Below are 27,664 nucleotides of genomic sequence, written 5' to 3'. Positions count from 1 at the left end.
AAGCATTGGAGTACTTACCCGACATATCATGCTTGTGTTTAGTTGGATTCTGCCTCCACTCTCGGAGAGGTTCGAATGGCGTTTCATTCTCCTTCGCGAATTTCTCCAAAAAGGCTCTATTATAGACTAGCTCGGGTTGAGGCAAATGATACATCCGTCTCAAGTCATCAGGCTTGAAGGAACCGAAAATCCTTCCATCCTTAGTATGGAAGGTTCTATCAGTGAGAGTAATTTCTTCAATTGCCCAACGTACCACATCAGTATAAGGCAAGACTTGTTCTCTGGCTGCTATTCTGTGCAGAAAGGAGTCAGCCAAATCTTTAAGAGTTGCCTCAGACTTTCTTAGTTCATCCACACTAGCCTCCGTTACTGTCTTTTCTGGTTGTTCTGCTTCTAGCAAATTGTATGTACCTTGCCATGTAGTACCAGGAAGACCAGTGCATGTAGTATCTGAGATTAAGCCTTTCTTTGAAACCATAGCAGCTTGGCTTGAGACAGGTGTTGGAGTAGAACCTGCCACCTTTTTGAACTTCTTTCCCATCATATTCAGACTTCTCTCGGTTGAATTCTACACAAATGCAAGAGAAATCGTAACAAAGAAATAACAATGACGATCCATAACGGGATAGATATATAACTTGAAGCGTGGTGAGATTAATTCTAAAAGTGGCTACGGATCTAATGATTTGAGAGGGCACCGCAGATGCAATGATGGTGATTTTACGGCCTGCAGCTCCATAAATGACCATTACTTAAGTTATTAAACCGAATGACCCCTTAAAGCGTGCAATAGATTTCTTCAAAGGTCTAATCGTAATTGCTCGTTAATTCGAAGGGGCAAAGCTTTAAATACACATGCATTACCTTATCCCTTTACTTAACGGCATTTTGAAATTTGTGCTTTTGTCAAATCAGATTTAAATATAACTTTAATGCTTTGTAATAATCACCCTTTTTTTAGGAGTTCTGGTCATCATTAAGCGTCATCGCATCGCATCGGGAGTGTGAGTGACATTATCATTTGGGAGAGATCTTGGCGAATGCCGATTGCGACATTGTATCATATTAGCGCGCGGACATAATCCCTAAATGCATATCAATTGATTTACCGACTACCGATAGCGATATCACATCGCATCGGGAAAAAGATCTGAATGTCTTATGAAGATGTATGGGATTCTGCCGACTACCGATAGCGATATCGCATCGGTGAAAAGATGTGTGCCTTTTTCTGTGTGTGCATTGGCTATCGCCGATGGCCGATAGCGATATCGCATCGGAAAGAACCAAGGTAGCAAATGGTCTTGCGATTGCTTTTTCGGACTTAACCAAAAATTGCTTATTATTTGTCGAAAAAGGCTTTTGTTAACAAATTCATTTGATTATCATACCTTTTTCGAACAAATTCATTAATGCCAATTAATTTTTTTTAAAAGGGACCCATTTCATATGTTAATTGTTTGTGATAAAAAATGTTATGAAATGGGGGGTTGTTGTAGGGCACAACAATTGGCGATTCGCTGGTAGAACCAGTTATCTCTGGACTAATAAATATACTTACACCTTTTCAAATAGAATCTTTATAAAGAAAGGAAACTTCTAATATAACTAGATGTCTATTGATTCTGAATAAAACAGGTTTCTTCATTTGACTTCCTCTTTTTATAAACACACTTTGAGTTTTGAAATAAGTCCTTATTGGTTCATAAAAGTAAAATAGAAAACTTCTCCATATTAGCTTTTTAAAATAAACTCCTCTGTCACAGGTAGAGCCTCTGCTGCCAGCAAACGTTCATAGTCTCGGCAGGGTTACCTTTTAACCATGTCATTGTCCATCGTTCCATTCACTTAAGAGTGTGACTAAACAGAATGAATTCAAAAGATATTTTTGTATTTTTTGAATTTCACTTTCTTCTTTGCTTAAGATAAAAGCCATTGTCCTGGTTTGGTGGCCAGATAACGACAATGCCATTCACGGGTAGTAATCAAACTGAACAAGCTGGCTCGTGATGAGACCCCTTGTCTTGAAATTTCAAGCCATTACCCTGTTTGGTATGCAGTTTTGGTAATGTCAGTTAAATTATTTTCCTATGAACATGGTAAGCAGGCTTGTAATAAGACCTCTTATCTTTGATCTTTTATATTTTAGAATTACACTCTGAGAAATCATAAACTTTTAGTGAATGGGATGAACAACTATCTTCTTAAGAGTAAACGGATGACAGGTTTAAGAGTTAAAGATGCTGAAGATGGATTAGCCCCTCTTTTAATATAGATAACCTTTGGAGACTTATTTTGAAAACTCAAGATGACTCATAGAACTTCGTTCAGAGTGAAGTTTACAAAAGTTAGACTGTGATGTTCAGAATAAAAAGATGTCTAATTTCCTAGAAATGATCTTTCTTAGTTTAAGACGCTATTATCTAAAAGTAAATATTAATAGTGTAGTGGCGAGACAACTTTTAATTACAGCGAACGGTCAATGGAAGATGTCCCACGTCCTTATTTCTACAAATCCTACAAACTATATAAAAATTATCAAACTACATAGAGAAGGGGTTACCTCCTCAATTAAAGAATTTCTTCAAGATCAGACCATTGACAGGGAGAGAATCCCTCACCCCTGATAGATTTTGCAGTATAAAAGTGGAATGGCCTACTTTTTCACAGATCTGAAATGGTCTGAGCCACATTTTTTGAAATTTGGAATGTTTACCTTTGTCTTCATGGGCTTTGTCCCATTTCAGGACTAGATCTCCGACTTGGAATTGTTTAGGACTAGATGAGGCCAGATCAAAAGCTGCTTTAATGACTTGCTGATGTTTAGCGTGTGTAACCTTGGCTTTTTCCCTTTCTTCTTCAAGTTTAAGAATTTGATCATATCTAAACTGGATAGAGGAAGAAGGAGTTTCGTCAATAAATTGCACTAGGGCTAGAGATGGAAAAAGAAGATTGGTTGGTACGATTGCTTCTTTTCCATAGACAAGATTAAACGGAGAGGTCCCTATGGAAGCTTTCTGTGTTATCCTATCAGCCCATAATGCAAATACCAAGGATTTATGCCAATTCTTATGATTCTCTTCGATTGTTCGCTTAATGATTTTGATTAGGTTTTTATTAGTTGATTCTGCTAGGCCATTACCCTGAGGATAGTAATTAGCAGAATACTTTAATTTAAATCCCCTTTTGATAGCGAAATCAATCATTGCATTACCTGAGAAGTAAGAAGCATTATCAAAGACGAGAGCGTTTGGAACACCAAACCTGGTAATGATGAACTGATCTATAAATTCAATGATCGCCTCAGAGTTTGTTGTTTTTAACGGAACTGCTTCTACCCACTTTGTAAAGTAATCAGTTGCTGTAAGAATATATTTGTGCTGCTTGGAAGAAGAAGGATGAATTTCTCCAATGATGTCCAATCCCCATTGTTCAAAAGGCTGTTCAATGTTGATTGGTTGCAAAGGGAAAGCTGGTTTTTGTTGTCTTCCACTGGCAGTTTGGCATTTGATGCATTTCCTTACATATTCGTGAGCGTCCTTAAACAAAGTAGGCCAATAGTATCCAGCATGAATGATTTTATGAGCTGTTGTATCAGCTCCGAAATGTCCTCCTGCTGGTCCGTCGTGTAGCTCCTGCAAAACCTTTTGAGCTTCAGGTTTCTCAAGGCATCTTAATAGGACAGAATCATAGTTTCTTCTGAAGAGCACATCGCCAATAATTGAAAAACTCTTAGCTTTCAATCTAATGGCTCTTTTGTTTTTGTAGGACAAATTGGTAGGTGCATAAGCATTCTTTAAATAGAAGATCAGATCTGCATATTGAGATTCGGAATCAGGAATACTTAGCTGATTAACTTCTTGGGTTTGCTCTGTATCACTTGATTCCGGAATGTTTGATGCTCCTGCTAATATCCTGCAAAAACCTTGACCTTTAACAAACTTTGCTGGCTTTATTTCTAGATCATATTCTTGGAGAGCTGCGACCCAATTTGCCCTCTTTTCTCCCAATTCCTTTTGGATTAATAGTTGCCTAACTGCTGAGAAAGGAACTATCACTTTAGTATGGGTTTTTAAAAGAAAGGGTCGATAATGTTTGACTGCTTTAAAGACAGCAAAAGCTTGTTTCTCAATATCGGAATAGTTTAATTCGGCGCCTTGAAAGTTTGAACTGAAGAACGAGATGGGCGCTTCCAAATTGTCATCATTCAACTGGGTGAGCACTACTGCGTAAGATAAGTCGGATGCAATGGTATATAATATAAAATGATTAGAAAGATTTGGAGTATTCAGAGCTGGGACATTGATTATTGATTGCTTAATACCATTAAAAGCTTGCTTTTCCTCTATTCCCCATCTGAAGGTTGAATTCTTTTTAATCATCGTTTGTAGTGGTAGTACAATCTGTGAAAAATCTGGAACGAATCGTTTAACGAAATTAATCTGCCCTAGAAACGACTGCATCGATTTTTTGTTGTGCGGAAAAGGAATTTCAGAAATTTCCTTAATTCGATCAGGATCTACATAAATGCCATCTTTAGATACAATAAACCCTAGAAGCTTACCTTGGTTGAGAGCAAAGAAAGACTTTTTCGGGTTGAGAGAGATACCATATGTTTTGCATCGTTGAAAAATATGTTTTAAATCATGCAAGTGGTTATATCTCTTTTTAGAATACACAGTAATATCATCGAGATAGACGACTACTTTCCGATTAATTAACCCTCTAAAGGCTGTATCCATGGCTCTTTGGAAAGTCGCTCCTGCATTTATGAGTCCAAAAGGCATCTTTTGATATGCATAAGTTCCCCATTTTGTCCTGAATGTAGTCTTTAGTTGGTCATCAGGGTGGACCAACACTTGATTATATCCTGAGAAACCGTCGAGAAAGGACATTAATTCAGATCCTGCTACCGATTGGAGGATTTGTTCCATGGTAGGCAGTGGGAAATTATCTTTCAAGCTTGCCTTATTCAAGTTTCTGAAATCAATACAGATTCGAATGTCGCCGTTTTTCTTCCTGACTGGGACCATATTGGAGACCCAATTTGAGTGTCGGACAGGGAAGATAATCTTAGCTTTTAGGAGCTTATTAAGTTCCGACTTTATTTGGCCCTCCAAATTCGGGTGTATTTTTCTTAACTTCTGCTGGATAGGTTTTTGATCGGGAAGCATAGGAATAGTATGTTGTATGATAGATGTATCATATGTCTTGAGGTCGTCATACTTCCAAGCAAAAACTTGCTTGTTTTTCCTTAAGAGTTTGATGAATGCTTCCTTTTCTTTTATAGAAAGTCCTAGTCCTAAGTTGATATTTTGAGGAGCTTGATCTGTTCCCAAATTGATTGATTCAAACCTAAGAGTAGAGCTTTGGAGTTTTGCATTAATTACAGGTTTGAACCTATCTTTAATGTCATAAAGGTCTTCGAGCTTTACTACAGGCTTAGGAATCGCGTTATCTTGAGATGTTTCTTTCATTTGAGAATCATGGTCATGCTCTTCAATGATTTGATTGTCATAAGACTTTTCAGAGGTTAAGAATTGCAAGATGTCCTCGTCATGGTTGAAAACCCTCCAGTTAGTGATGTTATCGGGAACTGAAGGTCTAAAAATTAATTCTATAGAAAATCTATCAAGGCTATAGTCTTCGGAAGGGAGGAGTTTGGAAGCTACGTTGGCTAGTAAATCAGCTGCCGAGTTTTGTGATCTTGGAATTGAAGAAATGTTGAATGCTGAGAAATGCAAAGTAAGATCTTGCACTAGCGATTGATAATGCTTAAGGTGGCTTGAAAGGCAATGAATTGTATTTCTTACCTGTTTAACAATGATCTCACTATCACCGAATACTTTTATATATTGGACTTTAAGGTCAATCGCCTTATATAGTCCCTGCACTAGAGCTTCGTATTCGGCCGTGTTATTGGTGCATTCAAATTCTAATCGATAGGATAGCATTGTTTTTTCGCCTTGCGGACTAACCAAGATGCAACCTGCTCCTGATCCCTCACTGGACTTAGAGCCATCAAAATACAAAGACCAAAATAAAGGAGAATCAACAAAAATATTTACATCCTTTTGATTTTCGTTGAAGCATTTGGATAAATTGGTTTGTGAAAAATTTTCTACTTGAGATGTACAATGGTTAACTAAAAAAGGGGAAGGTTGGGCAACAAAGTTGCCAAAGAATGATTCTGAGGAATAATTTCCCAAAATGTTGTTGTTGAAGGCCACAGGCTGGTTTTCTTGTTCGAAATCGGTTACTGTGTGAGTCATGTGTTTCTCACGGTCGATCCTTATTTGATTTGGCTTACCCTTATAGGGGAGCCACATATGTGACCAATCCGTGGAAATGTATCCATGCAGTTTCTCATACCAATCTCTGCTCAAAATTAAACCATAGAATTCAGGTATGTCAGCAATCAAAATATCTATTCTCTGTACTATTCTGGGATCAGCAGACAACCTGATAGTCACGGAATTAATTTCTCCTATAACCTGTACTTTGGTTCTGTCTAACTGTACAATATGAATTGCGGACTTCTGGGGTTCTATGTTCAGTTTAGAACAAACTGAAGCTGGCATAATATTAGATGAAGCCCCTGAATCAATTAAACAGTTATGCAGATTTCGATTATAGATTTCATAGGTGAGCAAGAAAGGTGGGGTATGAGAATTGGATCTATCTCCGATCAGAACCGAATCGGTAGCTTCGACCATATCTGGAGGGGGTCGTCCTGAATCATTAGCAGCTTTTGAACTGGGAAGAGGAGAAGAGGGGACAACGTTAAATTCTCTTAGGAGCAATTTCTGCTGATGTTTTAACTTACTTAGTTCAAACATGGTAATGTTTGCCTTAGTCTTTTTCATATCATCAACAATATTATACTCCATGGAGTCAGATACCACTAGTGTCTTGGATGTTGAAGGAGAGTTAGAAATTGGAGGCTGGTTTTGAGGGGCTGCTACCGGAGACTTCTTTGGAAGAACTTTTTCTTTTGGTGTGGCAGCACCTGCACTCCTCTTTTTTGTAGTTGTTTGAGTAGGTTCAGAAGCGATTTTACTTCTTGTAGTAACAGGAAAAGCTTCTTCTTGATTCTCGGTGTCAGAATTTGGGAGTATGAAATCCCACATGCCGTGACACTCAACTACTTCTTCTTCATCATCCGTTTGAGAGGTTGATTCCTCTTCTTCTTCTTCCTGTTCAGAGTCTGCATTAGATATAACATTGGGTGGCTTTGTTTCAGTTTTCTTGAAAGTTCTAAATGGTCTTTTGTTCGAAGTTTCGGCCACCTGTTTTTTAATTTCAACCATTTCATTAGACAATGTTTTAAGGAACTTTTGTAAACCTTCCATGTCGTATGGGTCCTTTGGGGTCTTTTTCTTAGAATCTTCTTTAAATGAAACTTTTTTGGATTTTCTATCCTCCAAGGCAGCTTTCTTCTCTAGAGCATTAACACGCTTTTCAACTGCAAGTGCTTCCTTCATGTTTTCAGCTAAGGTAGGTTTGCCAGCCCTGTCAACAAAAATAGCTATATTGGAAGGGAGGGCAGTAATGTACCATTCGCTCCTAATTTGTTCACTTGGTTTTGAAGCGGTGGGGATTTTATTTAGGAGTTTGTTGAATCGAGCATTAAACTCCTTTATTGGTTCCCTATGCTCTATTCTCAAATTGGAGAGGTCGTTTATTAAAGTCGCCAGAGACCTGTCATCTCCATATTTGGTAAGGAACTGCTCTTGGCATGTGGTCCAGCTGGTAATAGAACCAGAAGGTAAAGAGAAGTACCAGGATCCTGCCGATCCTTGCAGGGTATAAGGGAAAAGTCTGACAACAACATCTTGTTCTGTCACTCCTTTTAAGTTAACTGCTAACATGAAATTGTTAATATGCTCTTCAGCTTGTGTTCCGTTATCTGGATTAAATTTAGGCAACCATTTTTCGGGAGCATCAGGTAGATCATGTAATGGTCCGGGCATATTGACTGCACCTGGCGTAGTCCATGGATCTGCCATTATGCTGGCGATAATAGTTGTTACTACTATTGGTATTCCAGATGACTGAGGAGAAGAAGTTGTTGGAGAGAGAGTAGCTTGAGATGCTGTAGTACTTATTCCCTGATGAAGAACAATGTGTAACGAAGGAGTGGATGGTTGACTTCGCAGAGGAGGAGTTGAGATGGAAGATATGGAAGAAAGATCTTCACTATCAGATACTTCAGTAATCTTCTTAGCCTTTTTCCTTTTCGGTAAAGGGAACTCAGTAGGTTCGATACCAAGTTTTTCGCTCTGAAGTCTGGTAAGTGGATGGGATAAGTTTAACTGCGAGGTCACACTGCTTTGTGATACTTCAGATTTCTGAGGTGAAATCGAGAAGCTCTGAAGTTTATGGATAAGAGACTGAACTTCAGGGGATTCAAGACTTAAATGTTCTGAAATATGATGGGTATGAGCAGTGGTGGTTGATTCCTCTTTTTCTCGATTGTGTGCCGGAGAACCAGCATGTGATTGAGAAGGGGAAGAGGATTTGGAGGGAGAATTACTCTTAGAATGGTTTGCAGATTTGGACCTACTTGCCATTCACAGTCGATGGCCCTCCTTCTAGCGCCAAAAATGTTGATGCCCCGAAATTCGTAGCAACAACATCGGGGAAACCACCCGGTCCGGAACTTAGTGCAGCTCCTTTTCCATTTGGAATAGTGGCTCCGACTGGGGATAATGGGACTAGTTTCCCAAAGATTATAAGTAAACGGGATGGATGAATGATTTACGATGTAAGGTGATAATAAATAAATAACTAAACTACAAAAGAAATATAATAACTATAAGCTAATCCCGGGACTTATCGATTCATTTGAATACAACGTTTGATAATTTAGGCTTACTGGCAGGCATATAGATGACACTAACAATAAGCATAAATGTTTAAATCATTTAAGATTGCTCTGCATAAGTAGTTATGCAGAGCGATAATAGCGAATTACTGTACTCAGTCATTTATATCATTGTTACGCGCATGATTAAAAGAGATAACAAATCACAAAACATTCAATAGTGATATGAAATGCAGACTTGCTGTTATATTGCATACATGTAATCAACAATAGCAAAAGTAATAACACAGCAATTCATATAATAGAAAAGAGAACAGATACAGATAATAGTACCATGCAAGCTGTTTGATCAATCCAATATATTAATCGCTATGTCGCGGTTCTTCCTTCAGACCAGAAAGCATTCCAAGCAAATGACAATAGTGCACAATTTACTTAAAACAGCCTTCCAAGTAAAATTAAGAACCAGTGGTCGAGTTTCAAAAAGAATATAGACTGAAGCACAATAGTGCAAACTTCAGCCTTTAAGTCTTTTACAAAATTTTACGACCCTCTCCAAAACAATGAAAGGGTCTATAAATACTATGCTAATCTAAAATATCTAAATATCTAAAACTGAAAAACAACTAAATCGGCATTAACAAATATCATTTTGTATTTTGGTGATTCGGCAGTCGGCGGCGATGTTTCAGTCAGAGGTCTCTTTGCCTTTACTCCTTTGCTGACATATCGCCAGCATTGGCTCTACTTCTGGAGGATTATTGAGGCGTGAAGTCAGCTGTGCATCATATGTGGCATCTCGAATATCAGCAATCAGGTATCGGAGAGCATCTGTTAGACAATTAAGAGCCGACCTTTGAGAATGTGGTTTAATCAGGAAAAGCCAGTATGCATCGGCGGTCAAGGTATTTACTCCAGTAATTAACCGCCCTTGTTTCTCCAGATCAGGGTAATTCCTGAGCTCCAGCATATTTGCCGTTGTTATGTTTCCAGGTGTGCATTGTGAAATCATGTTTGCCAGATACAATGTATCATTGACTAGATTGATCATGTTACTGGCAATCATTTTGCATCTGGAGGCTGCTCTTTCTGCTTTCATCATCTGTGTGTTCCATTCCATGAAGAGTATGTCCTTGTATGTTACACAAATTCGAGAGAAATTTGCGGCTTGCCCTTCTGGAGTGTCTTGCCATTCAATATACTCTGTTATATCGTCTTTAGCCTGATCCAACTTACTTCTGGCTTTCTCGATTTGTTCACACACTGCTGTAGATGTTTCACACAGTGATTCAGCTTCAACAAGTTGTTGGCATAAGATCATGATTTGAGATATCAGTGCGCTGTTTATTCGAGTTGCCTCTGCTCTGAAATCATTGATACTCTTGGCGCCCTTAATACCTTCAAGCTGAGCTGATAGCTGAATTATTTGCTCGTCTTTAGCTTGTATCATCAGCTCATTCGATGCCTTCAACTGGGATAATGCCTCTGACAATTCTTTTGCTTTCTGAATGTCACTTTGGTCTATCCTCAATTGTTCAATTTGCTGGGTTAACAAATGATTCTCTTGTTGTTGGGCCAGCAATTGTTCCTCTGCCTGTGCTGCCTTATTCCTTGCCTCTATCACTTCTGCTTGTAATGCGTATATCTCATGCTCTTTAGTCTTCAAAAGAAGACTTACTTCGGATGCTTTGTCAATAGTTGCCGCTGAATAAGCTCCCGCAAATTGCGATAGCTTTGTCAGATCTTCAGAGGGATCCAATTCTCCCTTCCAGACCACATTTCCCGTGATTGTTTGCTCAGGCAAAATAGAAGGTTGATCAAGCCTTCGCCTTTTCCTCGAGCGCCTTACAACGGCTCTATGCTTTGGGCTGTAGAAAATGTCTAGAGGAGGAATTTCCTCCACCTGAAGATCAATTTGATCGGATGGGTCTTGAGTGATTACCTCTACATTCTGTACCATGGGTGAGCCGCTGGTTCCCTCTAGAACCGGAGAAGAAGTAATATTGGGAGTCTTAGAGACGTCTGAGTCTTTGGAGGCTTCCTTACCACTTATGATGGAATCGAATTGGTTCCATTCTTTAATTAATTCAGGATCAGTAGAGACTTGCTCACTTTGTTCTGTTTGAGCTTTACTTTGTTCTTTCTCCCGTTCAATCCTCTGCTGTTCCTCCAATGCCTTCCGCTGTTGCTCCTCCTGTGCTCTTTGCTGCTGTTCCTCCAATTCCCTTTTCTGCCTATCTTCCAGTTCTTTCTTTGCTTTCTCTTCTTCTTCTCTTTTCCTCTGTTCTTCTAACTCCTTTTGCTTTCTTTGCTCTTGTTCAATTTGTGCTTTTTGCTGCCTTTCCTCTTGTTGTCTATCATATTCTTTAGTTGTAACAGGAGATAGGTGTATTTGCTGCTGACCAGACTCGCTTGAGGAAGATGTTGGGGTTGTAGATAATAAATCTAGAGGCAAAGTTTGCAACCTTTGCTTTCTAAGTTTATTAAATTCAGTTAACTCTACATCTTCATATCTTAGTGAAGCGAGTTGTCTGACTTGGCTTATTGAATCGGCACTCATGAACAGGTCGTCAAACTGGTCTTCTTGATGAACAACCTTTGACAGCTTGGCCTGTTCCAAGGCAATGAAAGCAGTCTTTTTTGGATCATAAAGTCTGTTTGGAATAGAAGCCAGGGATATCAATTGGAGTTTTGCTGCTTCCTTTTCTGCATGTTTATAATTCAGCAGCGTATAAACTCCAATTCTTAAAGGAAAAGAGGGCCATCCTCTCTTCTTCTCCTCCTTGAGAGTTTGTGTGACACTCTCAGACATAATCTGGTAGGAGATTTCCCGGGCTAACAGTTTATCTGGGACGTACAGGGGGAGGACATGTGGCCTAGCCTTGCTTCCAAAAACTCTAATATAGGTAAAATGTTCTTCGCCGAACCAATGGGCTACAGCTCGGAGATCAAAAGAAGCTTCATAGGAAATTCTAGGGATAGGTCTGTCAAAAATAGAATAGTGAACGGGAACCATAAAACCATTGCAAATTTGATACAGATGGTCTTTGTGGGAGGGTTTCCACAATTTCCGATGGTACAAGTGAATGGGTGTTGGGTCATGGGTTGTCCATCTCCAACCAAGGACAGGAAACTCAGAATTAAAACAAAGGGTATCCATAATGTAAGCAGAGTAATAGAAGGGTGGGATTTTTCTCTCAGTGACTCTGGTTTTGGCCCTAAAATCACGAATAGCTATGACCAATTTATCAGACAAAATAGTGGCCCAATCCATGATTATACTATTGATGGCCGCTTCCATTAAAGGAACCATATCAATATGAATATTTGCAGAGTCATGAAATCCCCACAATCTACACATCATAATCCTGGCGTAGCAATAAGGTGAAGCCAAAGAAGCATTGGAGTACTTACCCGACATATCATGCTTGTGTTTAGTTGGATTCTGCCTCCACTCTCGGAGAGGTTCGGATGGCGATTCATTCTCCTTCGCGAATTTCTCCAAAAAGGCTCTATTATAGACTAGCTCGGGTTGAGGAAAATGATACATCCGTCTCAAGTCATCAGTCTTGAAGGAACCGAAAATCCTTCCATCCTTAGTATGGAAGGTTCTATCAGTGAGAGTAATTTCTTCAATTGCCCAACGTACCACATCAGTATAAGGCAAGACTTGTTCTCTGGCTGCTATTCTGTGCAGAAAGGAGTCAGCCAAATCTTTAAGAGTTGCCTCAGACTTTCTTAGTTCATCCACACTAGCCTCCGTTACTGTCTTTTCTGGTTGTTCTGCTTCTAGCAAATTGTATGTACCTTGCCATGTAGTACCAGGAAGACCAGTGCATGTAGTATCTGAGATTAAGCCTTTCTTTGAAACCATAGCAGCTTGGCTTGAGACAGGTGTTGGAGTAGAACCTGCCACCTTTTTGAACTTCTTTCCCATCATATTCAGACTTCTCTCGGTTGAATTCTACACAAATGCAAGAGAAATTGTAACAAAGAAATAACAATGACGATCCATAACGGGATAGATATATAACTTGAAGCGTGGTGAGATTAATTCTAAAAGTGGCTACGGATCTAATGATTTGAGAGGGCACCGCAGATGCAATGATGGTGATTTTACGGCCTGCAGCTCCATAAATGACCATTACTTAAGTTATTAAACCGAATGACCCCTTAAAGCGTGCAATAGATTTCTTCAAAGGTCTAATCGTAATTGCTCATTAATTCGAAGGGGCAAAGCTTTAAATACGCATGCATTACCTTATCCCTTTACTTAACGGCATTTTGAAATTTGTGCTTTTGTCAAATCGGATTTAAATATAACTTTAATGCTTTGTAATAATCACCCTTTTTTTAGGAGTTCTGGTCATCATTAAGCGTCATCGCATCGCATCGGGAGTGTGAGTGACATTATCATTTGGGAGAGATCTTGGCGAATGCCGATTGCGACATTGTATCATATTAGCGCGCGGACATAATCCCTAAATGCATATCAATTGATTTACCGACTACCGATAGCGATATCACATCGCATCGGGAAAAAGATCTGAACGTCTTATGAAGATGTATGGGATTCTGCCGACTACCGATAGCGATATCGCATCGGGGAAAAGATGTGTGCCTTTTTCTGTGTGTGCATTGGCTATCGCCGATGGCCGATAGCGATATCGCATCGGAAAGAACCAAGGTAGCAAACGGTCTTGCGATTGCTTTTTCGGACTTAACCAAAAATTGCTTATTATTTGTCGAAAAATGCTTTTGTTAACAAATTCATTTGATTATCATACCTTTTTCGAACAAATTCATTAATGCCAATTAAATTTTTTTAAAAGGGACCCATTTCATATGTTAATTGTTTGTGATAAAAAATGTTATGAAATGGGGGGTTGTTGTAGGGCACAACAGAGGGGAAAATGAGCACCAAATTCAGAAATTCCACTTGGGTTAGAAAGTAGACAGGCTAGGCTTTCCAACAAGCACACTTGGGCACATTTTTGACTCCTGAAAGTGCCTCAAAACAACCTTCAAAGTGGCATGGCACATATAGAGAAAAAGGCCAAAATCGCGCCCATTTCGCAAAATTTCGATTCACGACTTCTCCAAGTGGGACCGATCATCTACATTTCACTTTTTCGGCATCTAAGGTGGAATTTAAATTATTTTCACTCCAAATTGGCTCCTATCCAAGTGGCAAAGGAAGGCAAACATTCACCCAAGCCATTTGTCATGTTTGTAACGCTGCACCTATAGCTAATGGTTGGCTTTCCACCTCCATTTTGTAATGATTCGAGTAACTCCCCAACCCTTGGGCATTCTATCTCTTCATGGCACATTCTATATATTGTATGCAAACTATTTGCAAAGGGTTGGTTGGCTTGTAATTTCTGGGAGACTGTGGGAGAGAAACTCGGTTCTTCATTGTATATTTTGACAGAGGATTAATGAAAGGCAGCGGCTCTGTTTCATGAGATTCATGTGCTTGTGAGTGTAGCAAATGTGTATCTTATGTTTCATATGTATTTCACAATGTTTCACAGTTCATTTCATATTCATTTCCAGTGAAATTTTCTTAGTTAGATAGGGTAGAATTCATTTTATTACTCTGCTTGTGGGAAAATTTCATGTTCAGTGTTCTTCTTCTATTGAAAAGGATTCATGTACTTATGCCCTTTCCACCCTCCTAAGCAATTCCTCCATTCCACGTTATTTCAAACTGAGTTGCTAGACTTTCTGCCTATCTTGCCTCACAAACTAATCTGTGCCTTTGTATTCCATTTACTTATTCGCTAAGCGTGACTCGGAGAGAGCCCTCCCCTGTTCTGGTAGGGCTAGCTACCAAACTGAGCGTGGTTTGTGGTTACCTTGAATTTTGCCTTCCATCAGCCTAAGGTAGATTTAGGTGCTAACATAGTGGCGACTCCACTGGGGAACGAAATTAATCCCCTTAGTTCTTGATAATTCTAAGCTTTCATATGATAAGTTTAGGATTTGATAGGCCGAGTAAGTTGTTCATGTCCTTTTGATTTTTTTGAAAATAGCACGCTGGCTTCGAGACGATATACCAGAGCCAATCCAGATCTGGATCCTCCTCATATTTACGAAAACCCCAACTTGATTCCAAGACTTCTTCGTCAAGAGAGCACTATAACTCCCATGTTCAAATCCCATTCATGTCCTGACAATTTTTAGTATCTTGAAGAGCTTGAGTTTGATGAGCAGTTTGAACTATCATTGTTCGAGACCAAATCCGAAAGGGTTGTTGACTATACTGTCCCCGATCCAAAATTTCTTGTAGACCTAGAAACTGAAAGGGCTAACCGGTCAATTGATAATTATATTGCGACACAGCTTCAAACTCCAATTGCTAGCCCCTTACAAACTGTGCACACTCCTCCAACACCTCCAAGGCCAAATCCACCAAGAGTGATGGCTGCCCGTTTTGCACCCCTGGTTCTGCCTCAAGTTCTAGATGATATGCTCGTAGATTATCAAAGAAAAATCTCGTTTTTTGATGGCACTCCTAACAGCATTACTGCTCAGCAACATGTGGACAGAATGGCAGATTTCTATGAACTTCATGAGATCGATGCAGAGAATGTGGAAATGAGACTCTTTGTACAGACATTTGCAGGTGAAGTGAGGAAATGGTTCCGAGGTTTGCCGGCGGCAAGTATCGCTACCTTGGCCGACCTACAAAGATAATCTTTAAACCGATGGGAAGTGAAAAAGAATCCTCTTCAAATTCTAGCTGAATATGAGAAAATCAAAAGAAATGTTGGTGAGTCAGTCCAAGACTATTGCGTTAGATTCAATTCAGTTTATAATGAAATTCCAGATCATCTAAGGCCACCTGTGGGACTAGCCATGGTGAATTTCCTGGATGGTTTTGATGCTGACATGGATTATCAATTAAGAGAGAGAGAACCGGCCACAATGGAAGACATGCAGAAGATAACAGTCAGCGTTGAAGTGAATTTGCTATCCAAAAGAGCTAGAACGAAAGCAGAAAATAAGGTCACAGTCAAGGAAGAGTCTTCCTCGATGGATCAATTACTCAAGAAGGTAGAGAAAATGCTTGAAAGGGTGAAACTCGACAAACCTGAGCCACAAGTTAGAAATCCTAACTTTCGTGGTCAGCAACAACCACAATATAGAATAAGACAGAGAGATCAACGAGCCCAAGAGCAGACAGCACGACAGCCAGTACAAGCACCTTTGCAGCAAAATGTTGTGCATGGTCCAGAGTCAGATGAGGACGGGAATATAATAGCTGAAGAAAACCACCTCTTTACTCCTGACGATTTGCCTATTTATCTCACTAAGGAGGAGGAGTATGCAGAAAGTTCGGTTGTACACAAAGATGTAGATTTTATTCTAGCAAACGACACCGTCTTGGCAGAAGAATCAGATGAGTACCAAAGAGGCTATATGAATGCTCTGTCCACACAGCAGCAGCGATATTCACTAAGAAACAGAGATGTGCCGGTCAAACCAATTCAAAAAAGGAAGGATGTTGAGGCATCAAAGAATGATTCATCAGTTACATAAAGGAAAGGAAAGGAGGCGGTTGGTCCAGAGAACAGCAAATCACCATCAGCAGAACAATCACATCATCAAGTTGCATCAAAAGAAAAGGAAAAGAAAGAAATCCCAAGAAAAGAGGTAGAAAATATTCCTTCTTTTAATTTAGAGAATGAGATTTCTAAATTAAAGGTATCCATACCCTTTACTAAAATAATGAGGAACATCAGTTATAGAGGGCAAGTATCTAAAATGTTGAATTTGGACCCAAAGTCCGACATGGTGAATGTCGAAGATGATCAACCTGAAATGAGTTTTGGGCCAGCATCAAATGGTGAGTCTCCTGATAGTGATGTACCACCTTTTTATATCAGTTTAAGATTGCATTATTTTGTGTTACATAACGCCATGTTCGATTCCGGATCTTCTCACAATCTCATGCCCAAGGCTATCATGGATAAGCTTGGTCTGGACATCACTCGGCAATACCATGATCTCTATTCATTTGATTCCAGCAGTGTAAGATGTATAGGACTCATCAAAGACTTGGTTGTGAGTCTGGATCAGCTCCCAATGAAGAATATTTTGATGGATGTTGTTGTAGCAGATATTCCTCCCAGGTTTGGCATGCTTCTTTCTAGGTATTGGGTAACAAAATTGAAAGGGACACTACAGCTAGATTTCTCCTATGCAACTATTCCGGTGTTTGGACAAATGAGGAAATTGTATCGGGAACAAAAAATGAAATACATGATCACAAGCAAGGAGAAACCAATAAATCATCCAATTAACTATGTACATACAGATTTAGAGTCTTTTGTTTTGTATTCAGATAGTTTCAATGATATAGATAGTCAGTTAGTTGAAGCAAATGATATTCCAGAAATAACAAAAAATTTCAGAGAAATTTTAAAGAAAGAAGGACAAGAACGGCAGAACACTGTTGGGCAATCAGCTGAAAGTAATGGACATCAAGCAGACAAGGCACAACAAACAAATTTCCAGCACTTGCAAGAGGAGGAAGAAGGTTTGTGGACCATGAATTTCGATAGAGCAGTGGGAAATAATGGCGCTGGAATTGGAATTTGGGTATGCAGTCCTTTCTCCGCCCCGAAAAAAGTGCCTAGTAATGTGCGGGTATGCTCTTACAAATTGGCTTTTGATTGTTCAAACAATGAAGCTAAGTATGAGCTCTGATTGTTGGCCTAAAGATTCTAAGAAAGCTGAATGCTAAGAGAATTTCAGTATATGGCGACTCCAAATTGTTAATTAAGCAGGTCAGAGGCAAGTATCAAGCAAAGCATCCTAGGATGCGGGCTTACTGTAATGCAGTTATAGATATCCTAAAATTATTTTCAGAATACACCTTGACATGCGTGCCTCGTATACAAAATAGTATTGCTGACGCTCTTGCCAATGCAGCAAGTAGTTTGAAGATCCCAATGAACTCTAGCAATAAATTCGAAATCCATGTCAAGCATCGTCCAACTGTTCCAGACAATCAGAGATATTGGCAAGTGTTCCAAGATGATGAGGAGATTGATGACTTTTTGCAAAAAAAAAGGCAAGTTCAAAGAGACCTCAATTGATGTAGAAAATGACAATGGTAAAGGTAATGGTATAGATGAGGTGCAGATCAATGAAATGGACGTGTTGCAGCTAAAGAATAACATTATTCCTAAAGGCTTGATACCTTTAGAAGAAATTTTTGATCAAGATGATGTAGCCCACAATCCAACATTGCAGCCAATAGAGAAAGGTGTAAAAGAGGTCAACATCGGAACAACTACTAATCCTAAGTTGGTAAAATTGTCCAAAGCATTGCCACCAAAGATCAAGGACAAATATATCAGTTTGTTGTCTTCATTTGCAGATGTGTTTGCTTGGGACTATTCTGACTTAAAGACATATGATACCAATATAATTCAGCACACTATACCCATCAAGCCCAATCAAAAACCATTCAGACAGAAGTTGTGAATGTTAAATCCAAAGTTGCTGCCATCTATTGAAAAGGAGATAAACAGGTTGTACAAATCAGGGATCATTGTTCCCATCAGATTTTCAGATTGGATCTCTAATTTGGTTCCCGTACAAAAGAACACAGTTGAGATTCGCTTATGCATTGATTTTAGAAATCTCAATAAAGTTTCATTGAAAGATAATTATCCACTACCCAAAATGGACCATATACTTCAGCGAGTAGTGGGAGCATCTCGTATGTCACTACTTGATGGTTATTCCGGATATAACAAAGTTTTTTTCCATGAAGATGACCGAGACAAGACAGCGTTCACCACTCCATGGGGAACCTTTCATTACGCTAAAATGCCTTTCGGTTTAAAGAATGCGGGTGCCACATTTCAACGTGCAATGGACTTGGCTTTTTCAAATGAGAAGGATGTCTTTTTGGTTGTGTACTTGGACGATTTGACGGTGTTTTCCAAATCTGATGAAGAGCACATGTACCATCTAAAAATTGTCTTTCAAAAGTGCAGAAAATATGGCATGTCGCTGAATCCGAAAAAGAGCTTGTTCGCCATGGAGGAAGGAAAACTACTCGGGCACATTATCTCAAAAGATGGCATTTGTATTGACCCAGCATGTGTGCAAGCAATTCAACAAATCGATGTGCCCCGGAATAAGAAAGAGATACAATCTTTCAATGGTAAAATAATTTTTTTACGCCACTTTGTACCTAATCTTGCTAAGCACCTAAGAGAGATGACAAACATGCTTAAGAAGGATAGCCAAGTGAAATGGATGGAGGAGGCTGTAAAATCTTTCAATTTAGTCAAATTGGCTCTTTCTTCAGCTCCCATTCTAATCAGCCCGGACTACACTCAGGATTTCATATTGTTTTCATTTGCTTCAGAGCACACTATGGCAACTGTGTTATTGTAGAAAAGAGATGATCATGAAAGACCCATTGCATTCTTCAGCAGAGCTATAAGAGATGCAACCTTAAAATACAACATCATTGAGAAGCAAGCCCTTGCACTTGTGAAGGCATTGAAAGATTTCCGGGTATATATTCTACATTCTCATATTTTGGCCTATGTTCCTAACGCTGCTGTCAAAGATGTTTTAGTGCAGACCGATCCGGAAGGAAGACGAGGCAAATGGATTGCAGCCTTGCTGGAATATGATGTGGAAATAAAGCCCACAAAGCTGGTTAAAGGACAGGGATTGGCAAAGTTAATGGTCGAATCAAACTTGCACGCCTTGGACATAAATCTGATCGCTACTATGTTCGATGAGAATGAGGAAGCATCATCAATTCAGGTGTTTGAAATGTTTGCTCTCTCTCCATGGTATTCAGATATCATATATGTGCCTAAAAATTTGTCACCACCGCCCAGCATGACTAGAAACAAAGCGAGAACATTCAAGTTGAAAGTTGCCAAGTTTTGCATTCTTAATTTTCCACTTTATTCAAAAGATCCTGGTGGCGTTCTTTTGAATTGTTTGGTGGAAGAAGAAGCAAAGCAGGTCATGGAGGACTACCACCAAGGAGACTGTGGTGGTCACCTTTTTTGGAAGTCAACAGCAAATAAAATTCTGAGAGCAAGGTACTATTGGCCGACATTGTTCGCTGATGTATATAAGATGGTCAAGCGCTGTCATAAGTGTCAGATTTTCAAAGGAAAGCAGAAGTTACAACCTTTTCCACTTGAGCCTATTGAGGTGAGTGCCCCTTTTTAGCAATGGGGATTGGATTTCATTGGTGAAATTCATCCCGCTTCTTCCGGTCAGCATAGATGGATCCTCACAGTGACAGATTATTTCATGAAATGGATTGAGGCAATTTGCACCAGGAAAGCTACTGATGCGGTAATCATTTCATTCCTTGAAAATAACATCTTGTCTCGCTTTGGTTTCCCGAATAAGTTAATCACTGATAACACAACAGCTTTCAAATCAAAAAGGATGGTAGAGTTTTGTCATAAATATCACATCATTTTGGGTCACTCAACTGCCTATCATCCGCAAGGCAATGGATTGGGGGTGTCTTCGAACAAATCATTGGCCAACATCATCAAGAAGCTGCTGCAAATAAATAAGAAGAGCTGGCATAAGAAGTTGGTCAATGCACTTTGGGCAGATCGGGTTAGCCAAAAGAAATCCATTGGTATGTCACCGTTTGAGCTTGTTTATGGAGTTGATACTGTATTTCCTACCTCTCTTGCTGCCCTGGTAGTCAAACTTCCTCAGGAGGTTGGCAGTGAAGAAGATCCCATGCAGAGAAGGTTGAATCAAATGGTCCACTTGCAGCAGACCAAAGAAGAAGTTTTCAAGAACACATCCAAATTGCAGGAGAAGATCAAGAAAATTTATGACAGAAAAGCAAAGGCGAATAAATTTTAGTTGGATAATGTGGTGCTGAAGTGGGATGCAAGGAATGAGGAAAAGGGTAAGCACGGTAAGTTATAAAATCTTTGGAAAGGTCCTTTCAAGGTTGCATCATATCAGGGTCGGAATGCCTTTCTTCTGAAGGAAATGAACGGGGAAGATTGTCCAGGAGGGCTGATCAATTGTCGGATGCTCAAGCAGTACCTTTTATGAGTTTTTAACGCTGCTTCCACTGTCATTGTAAATACCACTTTTATTTTAGTTTGGTTTGAGTTTGTCAAGTTAGTCTTCAATTCATTTCAATGTCAAGTTTGAGTCAATTTTTTGGTCATTTTAGTTTCATAAATGAGTCAGAGTCCTGTCTTGTTTCTTGAAAAAATGACTCCATAGCCCAATGGACGAAGGCACTGTCTAGCTCTTCCAAAGATCTGTTGTTCTTGGCACCTCCAAGGAGCTACCATCCCCCATTGGAGCCAATGTTAGAGTCGGTCTGGTCAGTCCTCCGTCAGAGATCAAAACTCTTTATGCATTTCATTTTTAAGAGTCCCACTCCATTCACCCAGCTGCATTCCACTAGGAACATGCCATAATATGACGGAAAAGGTCATGCTAGTCATTTCCCCTCATGTCTAGCTCCTGATGGCTTAGGTCTTTTGTCATGACAGTCAAGGTCTGGTCCTTTAAAGGACAAAAGTCATTTTCGATCATTAGGTCTAGGGATTAATCAATTTGGTCTTTAAATATGTCCAGTAAAGCCATGCAGGCCAGAGTGAGGCCCTTACAAAGTAATGATTCAGAGAGTTTCATCGTCATATTGATAAACTTCGACTGTTCTTCAAAACTCTGTTTTGAAGAAAAGTCAAACAGTGTCATTGGTGATAAAATTTTCAAAAAATTCGTCAGTTGATTTCTTCAGATGCAGGCATGGTTTCCATGGCCAAATGTCCTGTCATGCAATCCCTGCAAAGAGTGCCAAAAATTTCGTCATTTGAGCTAAAATTTCAAAGGGAAAGTGAAAATTAGTATTGCTTTAAGTCAGTGAAAAAGTGTCAAACATAACATTAGAAAAATGGGTTTTTGAAGAAGCAAATATTTAACCCATGACTTCCAAGTCTTTATATACAAGTTTCCACCAAAATCAAAGTCATTGTGCAAATCAAGTGCATAGGGAAACATTGCAAAGTGTTTGAGTGTGCATCATGTGTGTTTGGAGCAAGGTTGGAGGTAGTTTTAAGGGCGCGACGCATATACACAGGGGCGCGGTGCACACAGAGGGTGCGGCGCACACAGAGCCATCCCTCAGTGTACTTTTTTAACAGGTGCGATGCATATAAAGGGCACGGCGCACACCCAAAAAGGGCCAAAACTGTGCCAAATCACCTCAAATTTTTTGTGAAGCCCCTCAAATTGATAGGTAGGCTCTATGACATGACTTGTTCATTAAAGTTTGTAAATAATATGGTGGTTTATGGCTATGTTTGAAATGCAAAAAAACTCATAAAATCAACCACAAGAAAACACCAAAGGCCATTATTGCTAGGGTTGCATAATTGTGGTATTGAGGCCAAGGTTCCATTTTCACCTACCATTTTTCCCTATCCTCCATTTCTCATTTTTCCTATTATCCCTACCTTAAAACACTACCAAACCCTATTATCTTTCCCCTCCTCTTATTTGACAACATAACACCCAAAAAAGCTATCCTATCAAATACCCAAACCCCTTACATATCCCTAAACAAACTTCTCCCCATAACCCCTATTCCCATCACATTACTCCCCTCCTAATACTCCCTTTTGTTTCATTGTTTCCCTTGGTGGAAGATATCACAAAAGTACCCAACTTCACACCATCATCAAAGGGCAGCCTAAATACAGTACACACAGTAGTCATGGCATCACAACATTCATCAGAGTATGATATGGAGACACAAAGTGACTCATCCTCGGAAGAGCAGGCTCCCAAGAGACATCACAAGAGTGGAAAACATGTTAGGGATGAGCTAACCACCCTCATAGAATTGTAGGCATGCCCTCTTTCTATGTCATGTTTCCAGCATCTATCAGGTTTCGAGTTTTGTCAAGGAGTGGCTAATGTTCGAGTTCATCATGAGTTGGTCGGTCTTTTTGTGCTTCACCTACATGGAGATCACTCTATCTTGGCCGGGGTCACCTTCACACTGACACCCGAAACTGTCTCATTAGCAACCGGTACACCGAATGTTGGAGAACCATGGCACAAGAAACAGAAAGTTGATCGGCAGCATTATGAGCCTTACATTAAGGCCAGTTGCTTGAGGCACCTCACAAGAGTCTTTCCATTCAGATATTTGAAAGATGAATATGCTCCAATCATGAAGTTGATCATGAAGTACTTCAGCTGTGAGGGGAGGTTCTCTCGTCTATATGCCTATCACATCAGGTTGCTCATGCACTTTACCAGGGTATGGATGATGAACACCCCATTTTTCATTTGCAGGAACATAGAGAGGATGAACACCTTCATGTAGCACAATACCCCTCAGCAGCGACTTAACAGTGTTTATCACTTTGCTCTTATTAGGATTTTGGTGGATCATCAGCTGGGATTGCAGGGCATTGCTTGGGAGGAATTCATCTCTCGTGACTTCTTCAACACTTCACAGGTATTATTAGAGGTTAAGCAAGAGGGTGAACCTTCTCATCGGTATGAGTGCCATGAGACTGCTAGTGTGACAGTTTTCATTACATATCAGAAAGGCACTTGACATTTGTTTGCAGCGGCAAAGTGAGTGTTATCTCCACCCGGGGTGGAAGGGGCCTCGCTTCCTCCATCAGCATCATAGGAATAGGACAAAGGAAAGGAGCCAATGTAGGATGAGGGGCCTTCAGGTGAGCCATCAGGTGAATGAGAGACCGAATTTGTTCTCCTTCATGATGATGAGACAGATACAGAAACAACAAGTTCATAGCTCAAAGAGATCATCCAGGAGCAGCAATCAGAGATCGAAGCCTTATCCCTTGATTTGGAGAGGGCTAAGTGGAAAATGAAATATCTGGAGCAGTGGAACAAATAGCTGGAGGATCAGCAAGCGATCATGGAGCTACAAAACATTCGTGAGCATCGCCAAGCTGCACAAAGGAGAAGAGTTGAGCCCACGCTATTGGAGCAAGAGATTAATGAGGATCGGGAGGATAACCTCGAGAGAGTTAACATGCACTTAGAGAGGCTATTGGACAAGGCTGACAAGGACCATGAACTGCTGAGACACATGGCTTTCCACTACATGGCGTGAAACAAAGTATGCAAGGCCCGAATCAAGAATTTGAAGGCTAAATTAAGGAAAGCAATCAAGAAGCAAAAGAGGCAAAGGGATCTTGATCGACTTTAGATATTGGCCAAAGCCTCTTTTGCCTAGAATAGCACTTCATAGAGAACCTCCAACCCAAATTTCAAGAAATTTGGGGCAATTTTGGTCAAAACACAAGTTTTTTCTCCCAGTGGCACGGCGCTTAGGATTGGGAGCTCTGAATCACAAATGGTTTTCATTTTTGGATTCATCATGCAAAATCACGACTACTGGTGCTTGGACAAGAAATTTGGGCATGATTTGGGTCCACAGGAGGTCAAAAACACTCAAAAAATGACCTCTCTGCCCCTATTTTTACACACAGGAAGTAGTCTTGGGAGAATGAAGATTTGGAGGGAAAATGAGCACCAAATTCAGAAATTCCACTTGGGTTGGAAAGTAGACAGGCCAGGATTTCTAACAAGTACACTTGGGCACATTTTAGACTCCTACAAGTGCCTCAAAATAGCCTCCAAAGTGGCACGGCACATATAGAATTGGGCACGATGCATATAGAGAAAAAGGCCAAAATCGCGCCGTTTCGCGAAATTTCGATTCGTGACTTCTCCAAGTGGGCCCGCTCATCTACATTTCACTTTTTCGGCACCTAAGGTGGCATTTAAAGTATTTTCACTCCAGATTGGCTCCTATCCAAGTGGCAAAGGAAGGCGAACAATCACCCAAGCCATTTGTCATGTTTGTAACGCTGCACCTGTAGCTAATGGTTGGCTTTCGACCTCCATTTTGTAATGATTCGAGTAACTCCCCAACCCTTGGGCGTTCTATCTCTTCATGGCACATTCTATATATTGTATGCAAACTATTTGCAAAGGGTTCGTTGGCTTGTAATTTCTAGGAGACCGTGGGAGAGAAACTCAGTTCTTCATTGTATATTTTGACAGAGGATTAATGAAAGGCAGCGGCTCTGTTTCATGAGATTCATGTGGTTGTGAGTGTCGCAAATGTGTCTCTTATGTTTCATATGTATTTCGCAATGTTTCACAGTTCATTTCATATTCATTTCCAGTGAAATTTTCTAAGTTAGATAAGGTAGAATTCATTTTATTGCTCTGCCTGTTGGAAAATTTCATGTTCAGTGTTCTTCTTCTGTTGAAAAGGATTCATGTACTTATGCCCCTTTCACCCTCCTAAGCAATTCCTCCATTCCACGTTATTTCAAACTAAGTTGCTATACTTTCCGCCTATCTTGCCTCACGAAATAATCTATGCCTTTGTATTAAATTCTCTGCTCATTGCTGTCCGTTGCTCCCATACCATCCCAGAAACTCAGTCATTCATAAAAAATTGCTTCTTGTATCCATATTTACTTACTAGCCTAAGATCAATATTTCACTGTTAGTCATCTCAGACCATTCCGTTTACTTATTCGCTGAGCGTGACTCAGAGAGAGCCCTGTCCTGTTTTGGTAGGGCTAGCTACCAGACTGAGCGTGGTTTGTGGTTACCCTGAATTTTGCCTTCCATCAGCCTAAGGCAGATTTAGGTGCTAATAGGTCCATAAAATCTCTTTGATATCTCTTAAGGGCCTTTCAAATGTTAAGTCCTTCTCTAATGTTTTTATTTTGTCAGTCATCCTTTTATTCTTTCTCTCCTCTTCAATGTAGTTCATCTGTGATATCTCATAATTGTACTCCAAGCTAGCAACCTTTTCTTTTAATTTCTGTATCTCAGTTGCTTGGATTTTCATTTCTTCCATGGACTTGATTAAGTCCTCTATTTGCTGTGTTGAAGTTGTTGTTGTTTCAGAAGTTCCTGCTGTTGTTGTTACTGGAAGAACTGTAGTTAAGGGAACGTTGGGTGCCAAAGCTGCTGCAATAGTAGATGGCACTACTGTAGAAACCATGGGTACTATAGTCTGAGGCATGGTGGTCAACTCACCTTGTTTAGACTGCAAGGATTTTTCCAACTCTCGTTCAATTTCTTTCAATTGTTCATTTAACTTAAGGACCAAGTCCATAAGTTCCTCCTCATTCTGTTTCTTAATGACTTTTCAGTTTTTGGATGTATGAGGGGAGGGAGTTTGAGTTTTTTTTTTAGTGCAGCAGTATCTTCATTCTTATTCTTTATCAAACTCTCAGTTGCCTTAATATCTTTGTAATTATGACCCAAATTAATCACTAGATCTTCCAATGACTTTATTCTAGTGTCCTTAGCCTGAGAATAGGTTTTTTCTAACTATAACTGTGTCATAGTATTGCTCAAAGAATTTTCCAACTGATGTGCAATGATGGCTTTACTGGTTAAAGTTGAGTAGACCATCTCACCTGTTTGCTTGTGCAGCTCAATTTGATCAAATGGGTGGATGTCTTTAGCAAGAACTTCAAAATTGGTCTTCAAGTAATCAGCCATGGATTTTGGTTGTTGTACTATTGGCTTCAAGAAGCTCATCTGCATTTTTGCCTCTTTGATGTCAAAAGCTGACATCAACCTTGTCTGATTTTTTGGAGATATTTTCAGATATTTGGCATAGGTTTGAGCTTTGAGATGCTCATTCCTAGCCTTAATCTCTTTGTACTTTTCTTTCAAATCTTGGCTTTGTTCTGAAACTTCTTAGAATGATGACACTTCCACACTTGGTTGCCTACTTAGTATCTGATTTTGAGAAGCAGATGGTGTCTCTCCTGCTACTGTGGTCTGTAGTGTGTCATTTCTGGTTTCTTCATACTCCTGCTTGGACAGAGGATTCAATCTTGTCCTTTTAACATATACCTGGTCTAGTGGCACTATTGAGGGACTAGCCTCATTCCTTCTTCTCTTTTGATTTCGTTCCTCATTGAGAGGAGTCTGCAATATTGGAGGATTGCCCATGTTTGTTTCAGTTTGGGTCAACTCCTCAGAAATACTTTGTGATCCTGAATCTTTTCTCTGTTCTAAAATCTCTGGTTGTCCTGATGTCTGTGCACTATGCTCCTATGTTGGCCTCTGTGAAGATTCTCCAGGAACCTGTACAAAGGAATCAAGATGAAGTTGTCTTTCCAAATGTTTCATGACATTGTCTACCTCAACTTGTTCACTATCTTGTTCTATAAGTGTTCCCTCCACCCATTCATTTTGATTAGCAAATTGTTCTATCTCTGGAATTCTATGATGAATGTAGGGGGACAGCTTATGCTTTTTCCTTCTATCACAGATGAATCTGTGAGAATCATAAGGCCAGATGCAACTCTTTTTTAGTCTCATTCTCTCAAGGATTTCTTCTGCCTCTTTCCCTGCTCGTCTATTGCTACAAAAAAATGGGCCTAAGTGATCCTTTATCTTTAACTGAGATTTATTATTAGCTTTCATAAAGTGGATTTGATTAGAATTGATCATTTGCCTGTAGTACTCCAGGGCAAATAATCTCATGGGGATGTATTTAGGTAGTTTAAAGGGAGGTAGCTCACACCCATAAATCCTGATCTTGGTATGGTTCTGGTACAAGTACCAGTCACCAACCTTGTATTGCTTGGATAATTGAAGAATTCTTTTGATATCATCACTGATTCTAGGAGGGGGACTTCCTATCAACATGGTAGTTACAGGATGGACAAACTGATCAATAAAATCTGTATAAGAATAGGGAGAAGAAGGTGAATTGTGACAAATTGAAGTCCAGAAGACAACAGACCTAGGATT

At 39.8% G+C, this 27,664-nt stretch overlaps 1 protein-coding gene across 1 annotated transcript in view; it reads left to right on the top strand.

Moving 5' to 3' along the window:
* The window catches only part of LOC149259651 (ethylene-responsive transcription factor 4-like), a 52,783-nt gene extending 26,875 nt beyond the window's left edge, over positions 1-25,908 (top strand). The window contains exon 2 of the mRNA XM_089454793.1: positions 25,796-25,908. Within this exon, the coding sequence (XP_089310919.1) occupies positions 25,796-25,908 (113 nt within the window). The remainder of the gene's footprint in view (positions 1-25,795) is intronic.
* The last annotated feature ends 1,756 nt before the right edge of the window (positions 25,909-27,664 follow it).

This window comes from Pinus tabuliformis, chromosome 6 (assembly GCF_031772625.1).
Source record: "Pinus tabuliformis cultivar Carrire ecotype Pingquan chromosome 6, CPIR1, whole genome shotgun sequence".
NCBI lineage: Eukaryota > Viridiplantae > Streptophyta > Pinopsida > Pinales > Pinaceae > Pinus > Pinus tabuliformis.
Note: the sequence above shows the minus strand (reverse complement) of the source record. Positions and strands in the feature narration are given on the sequence as shown.